General features: G+C 40.7%; 1 protein-coding gene across 5 annotated transcripts in view; it reads left to right on the plus strand.

The window, feature by feature from the left end:
* The window catches only part of CMTR1 (cap methyltransferase 1), a 48,953-nt gene that overhangs the window by 22,623 nt on the left and 13,052 nt on the right, over nucleotides 1-13,278 (plus strand). For 4 of the 5 annotated variants that reach the window (XM_032339789.1, XM_032339791.1, XM_032339787.1 and 1 more), the window contains exons 9-13: nucleotides 352-550; nucleotides 1,569-1,687; nucleotides 3,693-3,789; nucleotides 4,098-4,230; nucleotides 4,950-5,129. In XM_032339789.1, coding sequence (XP_032195680.1) covers nucleotides 352-550; nucleotides 1,569-1,687; nucleotides 3,693-3,789; nucleotides 4,098-4,230; nucleotides 4,950-5,129 — 728 coding nt within the window. The remainder of the gene's footprint in view (nucleotides 1-351; nucleotides 551-1,568; nucleotides 1,688-3,692; nucleotides 3,790-4,097; nucleotides 4,231-4,949; nucleotides 5,130-13,278) is intronic. The other variant, XM_032339790.1, reaches the window with a different exon arrangement.

The following is a 13,278-nucleotide window of genomic DNA, read 5'->3' on the forward strand; positions in this document are numbered from 1 at the left end:
TTTTTTTTCTCTGTAAGTGGGGGATACAGCATCTAGTCTACTCAGTGGGACTCTTGTAAGGCAGGATATGGTAAGGAAAAGACTCTGAGAAATCAAAATGCATGCTCAGATTCCTATTCAGATGCTATTATTAGGAGTCTGAGCTGGGCCCTGTGGTTGAGGGCACCAGGGGTATTTTGAAGTAGGGATGGGCAACTCCAGAGGGTACATCTCCTGGGTGTTGCGGCCCTGGCGGGAGCTCTACACTGTGCTTGTTGAAAGGCTCATTTTACTCCCCCTGCATTCTCCTTCCTGTTCCCCATTGAGCCAGACTTTTTCCCTTCCTCCCTTGTCCTCCACTTGCCTTTGCAGAAACCACTGGTAAAGGACCGGGAAGCTGAGCTTCTATACTTTGCTGACGTCTGTGCAGGCCCAGGCGGTTTCTCGGAGTATGTGCTATGGAGGAAGAAGTGGCATGCAAAGGGCTTTGGAATGACTCTGAAGGGCCCTAATGACTTCAAATTGGAGGACTTCTACTCAGCCTCCAGTGAGCTCTTCGAACCCTACTATGGTAAGGACACGGAGGAGGAGGTCCTGGGGGCAATGGGAGACTGTCCTCTGTGGGGACTCTAGGTCAGAAGCAGTTATTATCCACTGGGCATGTTTCCTTTACTGGGTCCCTCAGCCTGGCGTTTCTAGTCCATGTCTTGAAGATCTTGGTTCCCTCTAGATGGTCTCTTTTTACCCCAGGCCTGTAGGATGCAGGTTAAACACTCCACAAGGCAAACTCTCCTCAAAACCATATTAAATCCTCTTTTCTTCTCTTGTGGTGACAGGAGATAATGAAACTGCCTGATCTCCGGCTGAGAATTGGCAGAGTTATTAACAAATACAAACCCCATGCCCGTCTCCGGCACTGTGCACCGGGTGTGGAATGCACTGGGTAACAGACAGCTCAGCAGCCCCACGCAGTCCCCTCCACTCTTTCTTGATTGCTGTGATTTGGCAGCAAATCCCAAGTTCTTTCATAACGGTTCTTATTTAAAAATTGATACTTGTTTCTAAATGTCGGTACTTTATTATTTTATTTATTTATTTATTAATTAAAAGATTTTATTTATTTGACAGAGAGAGATCACAAGTAGACAGAGAGGCAGGCAGAGAGAGAGGAGGAAGCAGGCTCCCTTCTGAGCAGAGGGTCGGATGCCGGGCTCAATCCCAGGACCCTGGGATCATGACCCGAGCTGAAGGCAGAGGCTTTAACCCACTGAGCCACCCAGGTGCCCCCATGTTGGTGCTTTAAACACAACTTCAGTCTTGGAGAGGAAGTTCCTCTGTTTCAGTTGGTGACTCTTCACTGGACAACTCTTTTTGAATTCTGTCCTGTTATAGCAGAGCCTTGTTTTTGCCTCTTGGTCTGTCACTACAAGGCAGCTTGGCAGGACAGATCCTGCAGTGAGTTGCTCCCCACAGGGCCTTTTCTCCTGGTCCTCAAGGAGAACCTGTGTTCCCAGCCCCAGAGCGCTTATGTCCCAGCTCCTGGGATGCAGGGGGTGGATCAGCTGAATGTGAATCTTGTGCCCTGCCAGGTGAAGGTGGGATCGATGGAGATGGAGATATCACCCGCCCGGAGAATATCACTGCTTTTCGGAATTTTGTCCTGGATAACACAGATCGCAAGGGTGTCCACTTTCTGATGGCCGATGGGGTAGGTGGTCTTTTTTCCATAGAGTGATGCTTTAGGGATTTATCATGTTAGAGGCTTGTTTTGTTTTATTTGGTCCTTTGCTGCCCCAGAGGGTGGTGGTTCACTATTCAGATAGTAGGGATGTGTGATGTATGTTCTTATTCTTTTTGCACACATTTTCAGTGATTTTTTTGTTAACATTGTAATGTAACATTGTAATGTTGTGGACATCTTTGCTTGGAGCAAGTGGATTCCTAGCTCACTTCCTCAGAGGGCCTTGGTTGGCTGTAAGAGATGGTAGGTGAAAACTGTGACCACAATGGACTAGGCAAAAATGATTGGGAAGAACATATCCATCATTTGTCACCGGGGTGTGTTTCCTGGTAGAGGCTGTCCTTACACCCCTAAGCCTCTGGATGGCTGACAGATGACCAGAAAACCAAAGGCAGCAGCTCGGGGGAACCCACAGGAGGCTCTGGTTGGAGGTCAGTGGTTGGGCTCAAGTGAATATTCAGGGAGCCTTGTTCTTTGGGCAGCTGCTTGAGGTACAGAGGGCATCCCATTATGATGCTGCTGGAAATCTTTTCTCCAGAGGGCCACTACTTTCTCTAAGAGGAAGGACAGAGAATGTGGCAACTGTTCCAGTGTCACATGGCTAGAATTGAGAACCTCAGAGGTCCTTGGGTGGCCTCTCAAGCAGTAACAATGTGGAAAGGTGAAGGAACGGGCAGGATGCCAGCACAGGATCTGAAGATGCCCTGTCTTACCAAAGCATTGTGCATAGCAGGGAACAGCAGAGAGACAGGCTTGGGGGATAAAGGGAAGGGGGGCTGCTGCCGCTGAGCAGATGTGGGGGTCTAATGGTGCTTTTGAGGCCATTAGTGCCATGTGGCTGGCAGCCAGAGTGCAAACTCGAGGGTTGTCTTTCTGCTTAGGCAATATAGACTGGTGACATGGGCTTTTTTCTTTTGACCCTACAAATAGACATGCATTTTGAGAAAAATTTATAAATCTGGAGGACATGGCTAAACAATTTTGGACTCTGGGTCAGTTAGCTATTACCGTTGTAAGACTGAGTGAGGGAGACCTGGTCTGGCTGGAGCTAGCTTAACAGAGGTCAGCCTCCTTTACTTTTTAAAAAAAATTGTGATAAAAAACATACACAGTGTTCCATCTCAGCCATTTTTAAGTATACAGTTTAGTAGTGTTAAGTATGTCCCCCATTTTTTGAAACAGATTACCCTGCTTTTTTTCTTTTGTGAAATTGAAACTTTGTGGCCAGTAAACAGCAGCTCTCCTCTCCGCAGCTCCTCCAGCCACTGGCCTCCTTTACTTCTGTGTGAGCTTGACTCTCTGCTCCTGTTGGCATCTCACAGGCAGGGAGACCACTTAAGGAACAGGAAGGCACATTGTTTGAACAAACACCCTGGCCAGAGGCCCTGCCAGCTGGAGGGAGAGGCTCCATGGTCTTGAGACAGGAAGGGGGTTTTGGTCAGCAGAGAAATAGAGATTACTGTGACAAAAGTTGAGCTAACTTTTCTTCTGTCACCGTACTGGGGCCTGGTCGGTGATCAGCACAGTGGCTGAGTAAGCCCAGGCAGAGCCATCACACCACTCCGTGGCTCTTGGGATGAACAGGGTATTCTATTTCCTAGCTTGTAGTTGGCCTATGACCAGCCAGTATTTTGCCTCCGTCTTCCCTTACTCTTCCCCTGGATTCCCACACGGGTTTTACACTTTTTTGGACTGTCTCCTTGAAAAAGTAGACTTGGTTCTATCCCCTGGGAGCGATGAAGCAGAAGGAAGTCCCTGTTCTAGTAGTCAGGCCTGGGTCCTAGTGCTGACTTCACCCATGAGGTGCCATACAACTGTGCCAAAATAAATTAAACGCTGAGCTGTGTCTGTATCAGTCAGATGGTGGAAGTCAATGAAAACACTTGAAGACGTCTCAGAGAGGATGGGGTAGGGATGAATGAAGTCCTCATTGTGTCTCTTTCCTACTCCGCTTCTTACTCTCTCATTTCAGGGTTTCTCCGTGGAGGGGCAGGAGAACCTGCAAGAGATCCTCAGCAAGCAGCTGCTGCTCTGTCAGTTCCTCATGGCGCTGTCTGTTGTCCGAACAGGTGACACTTCTCAGCTGTCTCCCTGGCCTAAGATCCATTAGAGGCCCCGTGGGACAAGAGCATGTACAGGGCTTGGGAGTAAAACAAACAAAAAAACCCAGCTTAGTTCAGGTGACTAAATGAGGCTAAATGAGGAATTTAGGGGAGTACATGTTATAGAAGCCCCAGAAACCCCTCGAAAGCTGAGTCTTCCCCTTAAATTGCCTCCTTTAATGGGCCCAGGCAGTGGGTCCTTGGCTTTGTCATATTTATTCCCTGAGGTTACCTAGAACCCACTGACTGCTGTTGGTGTTTTTGCTCGACTCTAGGAGGCCACTTCATCTGTAAAACCTTTGACCTATTCACACCCTTCAGTGTGGGGCTCATCTACTTGCTCTACTGCTGCTTCGAACGAGTGTGTCTCTTTAAGCCGATTACCAGCCGTCCTGCCAACTCAGAGAGGTGAGGCTTTCCTCTCTGTTCTAATCAGACTAGTTGACTGCGGGTTAGCACAGCACATCCTCCTGCATCTCTGGCATAACTACTCAAGCTTCATTAAAACCCTGATTTTTTAAGGACGTAGTTAGAACCAGTAGGAGTCCAGATTCTGACCCTCATGGTTCTGTGGTGTGCCACTTCAGCCTCTGCCTCCTTCTCCACAAGCCTGATTCCGCACACTTAGGTGGGTGATCCTGGGCTTGGTCCAGGAAGGAGAAGGTGACCAGAAGAAAGGGCACCTGGAGGGACATGGGCTGGGCAAGGTAAAGCAGGCTGCCAACCAGAGGCACTGCTGTTATCTCAGTGGGGATACAGTACACAGTGCTCCTGCATGATGTGAGAGAAGTTGTGGCCAGTCTGAACTGCTGGGTGGCTTGTTAAAAACACAGGTTTCTGGGCTCCATTCCTGGAGAGTCTTTTAAGTAAGTCTGTAATTTAACAGACTCCCTGGTGATGGTGATGCAGCTGGCCCGGCATAGGGCAGGAACTGCTGCTGCAGAGGGTAGAGATACAGCCCAACATAAAAAGGAAAGAATTGAACTGAACTTTTGCAGCAGAGTCTCTGCTGTTCTTTGTGCATGGACTTAAGTCTCTTTAGCTTTATGACTCAGCAGGGAGTTTGGGGAGGAGGAATGTGGGGGAGAAGCCCTTGCTCAGTGGACTGACAGGGTCTCTTCCCCCAGATATGTGGTGTGCAAGGGCCTGAAGGTGGGCATAGATGACGTGCGGGATTACCTCTTCTCAGTCAATATTAAACTCAACCAGTTGCAGAACACTGATTCTGACGTCAACCTTGTGGTCCCCTTGGAGGTGATCAAGGGAGACCATGAATTTACTGACTACATGATACGATCCAACGAGAGGTAAGCAAGACCGGGTGTTTTTTGCTGACACCACTGGGGTATCAAGAAAGACCAAGAACGAAGGACTGAATGACTGGCTCTTAGTATCACTTGGTCAGTCCTAAAAAATTGGTAACTAGGATGAGTCTGCTTATTCCAGAGCTCCTTGGACTTTGAGGAGTTGGGGGACCCTCATCCTACTCCCATGCCCTGTTCCAGTGTGGCCAGTGGGAACCTGGTTGGTACAGCCCTGCCCATGGGAGCCTGAGGATGACAGTGAAACCTGACAGAGCAGCCTTGTCCTGTGTCCCTGGAGGCAGGAGCGACTGCTCTTGAATTGCTTCTGTTTGTGAAAGGCTGTCATGGTTGTTGCCTTGTGAAGCTCCCTGTTTGGAGACAGGAGGTGGCTAGGAAGCAAGGATGCAGCATGCTTTGGAAGTTTCTGGTATTAAAGCTTTTTTGCCAGTTCATGAATTCCCCAGTTGGGTGATCTGAATGTTGTTCTGCTTTGTTTTTTTTAAACCTTCTTTGATTCCCACCCTCCGTCCCTGCTTCTTGTTACTGGTAGTAATTTAAAGTAGTGACAGTTGGCTCAGTCTTCTAAGTGGGCAAGCTTGAGAGAAAAATTTTTGGAGGTATGTTGGAGAGTTGTATAGTAGCAGTGAATCGGTACAGGTGCTTTCTCACAGAGCAGACAGGTGTTGGAAAGGTCATTTCTAAGGGTACAGTCCCTTCTCCCAGAGAAGTCTAAAGGTATGGGTGGCCTTGGAGAATCACAGAAGAGGAAGTCTTTACCCATTTATCCATCATCCTGCAGTATTTTAACTCTCCACAGTACTGCCACCAAAGTGCTCTCATCTTGATGGTAATGGGAGGTACCAAGGTGGAGCAGATGCTGAGCTTCAGCATGTTATACATGAGGAAGCAGGCTGAACTGGTCTAGAGTCAGCAAAACCACGGCTTTGTAACATTTCTGGACTTCTTTTTGCTGAACTGTGTTGTCTGCTATGAGCACACGTGGACGCACGGCAGAGTTGGACTTCTCAGGGGAGCCTGGGAGGCTCCTGTCTGCCTTCGGCTCAGGTCCTGGGATCAAGCCCCACATCCCGCTCCCTGCTCAGTGCAAGTCTGCTTCTCTCTCCCTGCCCCCTCCACTCCACTCATGTTCTTTCTCTTACCTACTCTCTCTTGAATAAATAATCTTAAAAAAAAAAAAAAAGAAAAAAGAAAAGGAACTGGACTTCTCAATGCTCCCAAAAGTTCAGTGTTTAAGCAGTCCAATATCAAATCTGTTCTCTTTTCTTTCTTTCTTTCTTTTTTATTTTATTTTATTTATTTAGTTGACAGAGAGAGACAGTGAGAGAGGGAAAACAAGCAGGGGGAGTAGGACAGGGAGAAGCAGGCTTCCTGTTGAGTGGAGGAGAGCCTGAAGCAGGGCTTGATTGCAAGACCCTGGGATCATGACCTGAGCCAAAGGCAGCTACTTAACAACTGAGCCATCCAGGTGCCCCAGTTCTCTTTCTTTTCTTAAAAAGATTGATGTATACTTCCATAACTGAAATATAGATCTTTATGTGGACACTTCAGTCATTTTTGACAAATGCATATATTAATGTAGCCTACATTTCTATTAAGATTAAAAAAAAAAAACCAACATTACTGTAACCTCAGGAAATTCCTTTATGTTCCTGTCCATCAATCCTGAAGTAACCACTCTTATTTTTATCATCATAGGTTAGTTTTGGCGTTCTAGAACTTTGTATAAATGGAATCATACATAGACACTTTTGTGTCCATATTTTTTTCTCCCTACCATTGTGTTTCTGAGATTCTTTCTTGTAGTGTTTGCTCCTTTTCGTTGCTGAGTAGTATTCAATTGTATGGACTTACCAAATTTATTCTTTCTTGATGGACACATACTATATTTCTAGTTTGGGGCTGTTATGAATAAAGCTGCTAAAACACTTGTGAAGGGCTTTTGATGGACAAATGTTTTCATTTCTCTTAGATAAATATCCAAGAACAGAAATTCTAGATCATAAGTTAGATGTGTATTTAACTTTTTAATAATACCATGCAGTTTTCTAAAGTACTTATACCAGTTTGTACACCCTCCAGCAGAGTGTGAAATTCTGATTGCTCTACGTCTTTGCCAACATTTGGTATTGTTAGTCTTTTTCATTTTTGCCATTCTGGTAGAGGTGTAGTGTTTGACTGTTGCAGTTTTTTTTTTTTTAAATATATTTTTAAAATTGAATAGTGTATTAGTTTCAGGTGTACAACATAGTGGTTCAGTGTTTATATACATATATGAAATGGCCACTACAGTAAGTCTAGTTACCATATGTCACCATACAAAGTTGTTACAGTATTATTAACTGTATTCCTTATGCTGTACTTTATATTCCTATGTGTTATTTATTTAACTGGAAGATTGTACCTCTTAATCCCCTTCACCTATTTTGTTCATCCCCCCCAATTCCTTCCCCTCTTTCAACCATCAGAATGTTGTCTATATCTGTAAGTCTGTTTCTGTTTTGCTTTTATTTGTTCATGTTTTGTTTTTTCGATTCCACATATAAGTAAAGTCATATGGTTTTTGTCTTTCTGTGTCTGACTATTCACTTATTTTACTTATTATAGCATGGTAGCCTCTAGGTCCATCCATATGGTTGTAGATGGTAAGATTTTGTTCTTTTTTTCATGATCAAGTAACATTCTGTTATATATATTCATCTTCTTTATCCATTCATCTATTGATGGACATTCAGCTTGCTTCCATATTTTGGCTATTGTAAGTAATAGTGTGATGAACATAGGAGCACCTATGGGCTTTTCAAATTAGTGTTTTTGTTTTCTTTGGTTAAATACCTAGAAGTAGAATTGCTGGACTATGGTAGTAGTGTTCTGTGTTTTTAATTTTTTGAGAAAATTCTATACTGTTTTCCATAGTGTGCACCAATTTACATTCCTACCAACACTGCACAAGGATTCCCTTTTCTCCACATCCTCCCTAGCATGTGTTATTTTTCTTTTTCATAATAATCATTATGTGATATCATTATGTGGTATCTCTTGTGGTTTTGATTTGCATTTCTGTGATGACTAATGATGTTGAGGCTCTTCTCATTTGTTTATTGGCTGTTTGTATATTTCTTTTATGATGTGTCTCTTTAAGTCTTTAGACCATTTAAAAATTGATTTGTCTTTTTCTTAAATTGTAGGAACTCTTTCTATGTTTTGAATACAAGTCTGGTTTTGGCCGTGATCGTATAGTGGTTAGTACTCTGTGTTGTGAATACAAGTCTGGTTTCAATATGTGTGTTGTGAATATTTTGTTCCTAATGTGTGACTTAACCTATTTATTTTCTTAATGATATCTTTTGATAAGCAGAAGTTTAAAAAATTTTATCTTTTTAAAATTGTGGTTACATATACTTAAAGTTTACCATTTTGATCCTTTTAAAAATGTATAATTCAGTGGCATTCACATTGTTGTGGAACCATCAACACTGTATATTTCCAGAACGTTAATCATCCAAAACAGAAACTCTGTATCTGTTAAACAATAACTCCCCATTTCCCCCACCCCAAGCCTCTGGTAATCTCTATTATACTTTCTAGCTTTATGAATATACCTAGTCTAGGTACCTCATATAAGGGGAAATCATACAATATTTGTTTTTCTGTGTCTGGCTTATTTCACTTAGCATGTTTTCATGATTCATCATGTTGTAGCACGTGTCAGAATTTCAGTCTTTCGGGGCTAAATAATATATTCCATATGTATATACCACATTTTGTTTATCCATTCATCTGTTGTTGGACATTTGGATCATTCCCACATTTTAGCTCTTGTGAATAATACTGCTCTGAATATTGGTGTGCAAGTAACTGAACCCCCCCTTTTAGTTCTTTTCTGTATATACCAAAAAGTGGAATTGTTGGATCATGTAGTGAATTCTGCTTAAATGGCACAGCTACTGAAGAACTGCCATACTACTTTTTACAGCATCTGCCCCATTTCACATTCCCACCAGATTTCTCCACATCTTGATCAGCATCTGTTATTGTCTCTCTTTTTTTGTTGTTTTTTGGATAATAGCCATCCTAATGGGTTTGAAATTGTATCTTACTGTAGTTTTGACTTGCATTTCCTAATCACTAATGATATGTACATATTTTTATATTGGGCTATTTCTGTATCTTCTTTGGAGGAATGTCTGTTCTAGTCCTTTGTCTATTTTTTAATTGCTTTGTTTTCATTGTTGAGTTGTAGAAGTTCTTTATATATTCTGGATATTAATCCCTCATCAGATGTATGATTTGAAAATATTTTCTTTCCTTCTTTGCCTTTTCCCCTGTGTGTTGATTTTGTCCTTCAGTGTATAGTTTTTAATTTGATGTAGTCAATTTACTTTTTTTTTAATTGCTTATGCTTTTGATATAATATTCAGGAAGTCATAACTGAATCCAACATCTTAAGCATTTTGCTCTGTTTTCTTCTAAGAGTTTTATAGTTTTAGCTTTTTTATTTAGGTCTTTGATCCATTTTGAGTTAATTTTTGTAGATGTAAGGTAAGGGACCAACTTCATTCTTTTGCATGTAGATATCCAGTTTCCCCAACCCACTTGTTGAAATGACTGTTCTTTCCTCATTGAATGGTCTTGGTACCCTTGTTGAAAATCATTTGATCATATATGCAAGGATTTATTTCTGGGTTCTTTGCTCTGTTCTTTTGGTCTATGTTTGTCTTTAAGCTAGTACCACAGCTTTTTTGTTTGTTTTTTTTTAAAAGATTTTATTTATTTATTTGACAGACAGAGATCACAAGTAGGCAGAGAGGCAGGCAGAGAGAGAGGAAGGGAAGCAGGCTCCCCACTGAGCAGGGAGCCTGATACGGGGCTCAATCCCAGGACCCTGAGATCATGACCAGAGCCGAAGGCAGAGGCTTAACACACTGAGCCACCCAGGCGCCCCAGTACCACAGTTTTGATTACTCTAGCTTTGTAGTAAGTTTTGAAAGGAGGAGGAGGTGTGAGTCCTTCAATTTGTTTTTCTTTTTCAAGATTATTTTGGCTTTGGGGTCCCTTGAAATGCCATATGAGTTTTAGGATGGGTTTTCCTGTTTTTGCAAAAATTGCTGTTGGGATTTTGATAGGGATTGCATTGCATCTATAGATTGCTTTGGATAGTATTATCATGTTAACAATACTGAGTCTTCCAATCTATGATCACAGGATGTTTTCCCATTCGTTTATGTCTTTTTCCATTTTTGTCAGCAGTGTTTTGTAACTCTCAGTGTACAAGTCTTACAGTTCTTTAGTTTATTCCTATTTTATTTTTTTTTGACACTGTTGTAAATGGAGTTGTTTTCGTAATCCTTTTCAGATAGTTCATTATTAGTGTATAGAAATGACTGGTTTTTGTGTGTTGATTTTTGTATCTTGTAGGTTGGCCAAATTTGCTTATTAGTTATAATTGTTTTTGGTGGAATCTTTAGGGTATTTTGCATAAAAGGTCATGTTATCTGTGAACTGAGGTAATTTTACTTATTTTTCTTTCTGTTTAGATGCCTAGAATTTTTAAATTTTGATGATAAAATCTAATTTATCATTTTTTTCTTTTTGTTAGTGATTTGAGTTTTTTCCTTACACAGTCTTGGCCTACACTAAAGTCATGAAAATATTGTCCTGTTTTCATCTAGAAGTTTCATTTAGGTCTGTAGTTCACCTGAAATTAATTTTTGCATGTGGTGTGATGGTAGGAGTCAAAGTTCTTTTTCTTTCCCCCTATAGATACCCGTTCTAGCACATTTGTTAAAAATACATTCCCCTTTCCATTTAATTGCTTTGGCACTCTTTTTGAAAAAAATTTTCTTTTTGAAAATTATATGTGTGATTGATTATATTTAGAGCATTCTGTTCTATTCTATGAATCTGTTTGTCTGTCCTTTGTCATATTCTCTTGATGACTCTACCTTGAAACAAATTACCTTGAAGTCAGGTAGTGTATGTTCTCCAGCATTGATCTTTTTCAAGACTGTTAGCTAGTCTTTGTTTTGTTTTGTTTGTTTGTTTTGCAGTTCTATGTAATTTTAGAATCACTTTGTCAGTTCCTACAAAAAGCCTCCTAGAGTTTTGATGGAGATTACACTGAATTTATGAATTAATTTGGTGAGAATGGACATCTTAATAAAATTGAATCTTCCCATCCATAAATTAAAAAATGGCCATTTATTTAGTTTCTTTAACGTCTCTTAGCAGAGTTTTAGTTTTCAGTATAGAGGTCTTACATATCTTTTGCTAAATTTCCTTAAGAATTTTGTGCATTTGGATGTATTGTAAGTAGTATGTTTAAAATTTTATTTTCTAGTTCATTGCTAGTATGAGGAAATACAATTGATTTCTGTATACTGACTGTATCCTATGAGAATGTTTCATTTACTTACTGGTTCTATGAATTTGACTATTTCAAATACCTTATATAATTGGAATCATGTAGCATTGATCTTTTTATGACTAGTTTATTCCACGTAGCATGATGTCCCCAAGATTCATTCATGTTGTCTCATGTTGCTTAATTTTCTTTGTTTTTAAAATTGGAATAATACTCCAGTATATATATAAAGGAGTGCCTTGTTGGCTCAGTCAGTAGAGTATGTGACTCTTGATCTTGGAGTTGTGAGTTTGAACCCTACATGTGGTGTGGAGTTTACTTGAAATAAAAAATTTTAAAAAATACTCCATCATGGGCCGCCTGGGTGGCTCAGAGGGTTAAGCCTCTGACTTCGGCTCAGGCCATGATCCTAGGATCCTGGGATCGAGCCCCACGACCAGCTCTCTGCTCTGCGGGGAGCATGCTTCCCCCTTTCTCTGCCTACTTGTGATCTCTCTCTCTCTGTGAAATAAATAAATAAAATAAAATAAAATACTCCATCATAGGTATATTACCACATTTTATTTATTCATCTGTCAGTGGACATTTAAGTTGTTTCTACATCTTAGCTATTGTGCATAGTGCTACAATGAACATGGGGGTACTGAATCTTTTCAAGATCCTGATTTCAGTTCTTATTGATAAATACTCAAAAGTGGAATTACTAGATCATATGGTAGCTCTGTTTTTTTTTTCTTGTCTTATTGCACTGACTCTTCCTCCAATTTGATGTTGAATTGAAGTGATAAAAGCACATAGCCTTGCCTTATTCTTGATTTTAAGGATAAAGTGTTTAATCATTCATTATGTATGATGTTTCTGTTTTTTTTAGAGTCCTTTATCAGGTTGAAGAGTTTTATTCTATTTTGAGTTTGTTTAGAGTTTTTATCATGAATGGATGTTTAATTCTGCCAAATAATTTTTCTGTGTCTATAGAAATTATGTTATTTTTCTTTATTCCCTCAATACAGTTACATTGAGTGATTTTCAAATGGTAAACAAATCTTGCATTTTTTTTTAAAAGATTTTATTTATTTATCAGAGAGAGAGAGGGAGAGAGAGCAAGCACAGGCAGACAGAATGGCAGACAGAGGCAGAGGGAGAAGCAGGCTCCCTGCTGAGCAAGGACCCCCCCCCCCAATGTGGGACTCGATCCCAGGACGCTGGGATCATGACCTGAGCCGAAGACAGCTGCTTAACCAACTGAGCCACCCAGGCGTCCCCAAATCTTGCATTTTTGAATGCAGTTTGGTTATGAGTATCACTCATATATTGCTATATTTGATTACGAATATTTTATTGAATCTATATTCATGAGGTACATTAGTCTCTAAATCTGTATTCTCTGTTATTCTTAATGAATTAACCTTTTGTTATTATGAAATATCCTTCTTTATCTCTAGTAATACTCTTTGTCTTGAAGTTTATCTTGTTTGGTATTAATACAGCCACATCAGCTTTCTTTTGCTTAGTATTTATTTGGTTTGTCTTCTTATGTTCTTTTATTTTCAACCTGTCTTTGTCTTTGTAAATAACATATGCTTGGATTTTACCTTCTTATCCAGTGTGACAGTCTCTGCCTTTAAAAAAATTTTTTTAAATTATTTTTATTAACATATAATGTATCAGTCTCTGCCTTTTAATTAGAGTGTTTAGTACAGTTACATGGAATGTAATTATTGATATGTTTGGATTTAAATCCTCTATCTTGGTGGTTTGATTTCTGTTTAT

This window comes from Mustela erminea, chromosome 4, assembly GCF_009829155.1.
Source record: "Mustela erminea isolate mMusErm1 chromosome 4, mMusErm1.Pri, whole genome shotgun sequence".
Lineage (NCBI taxonomy): Eukaryota > Metazoa > Chordata > Mammalia > Carnivora > Mustelidae > Mustela > Mustela erminea.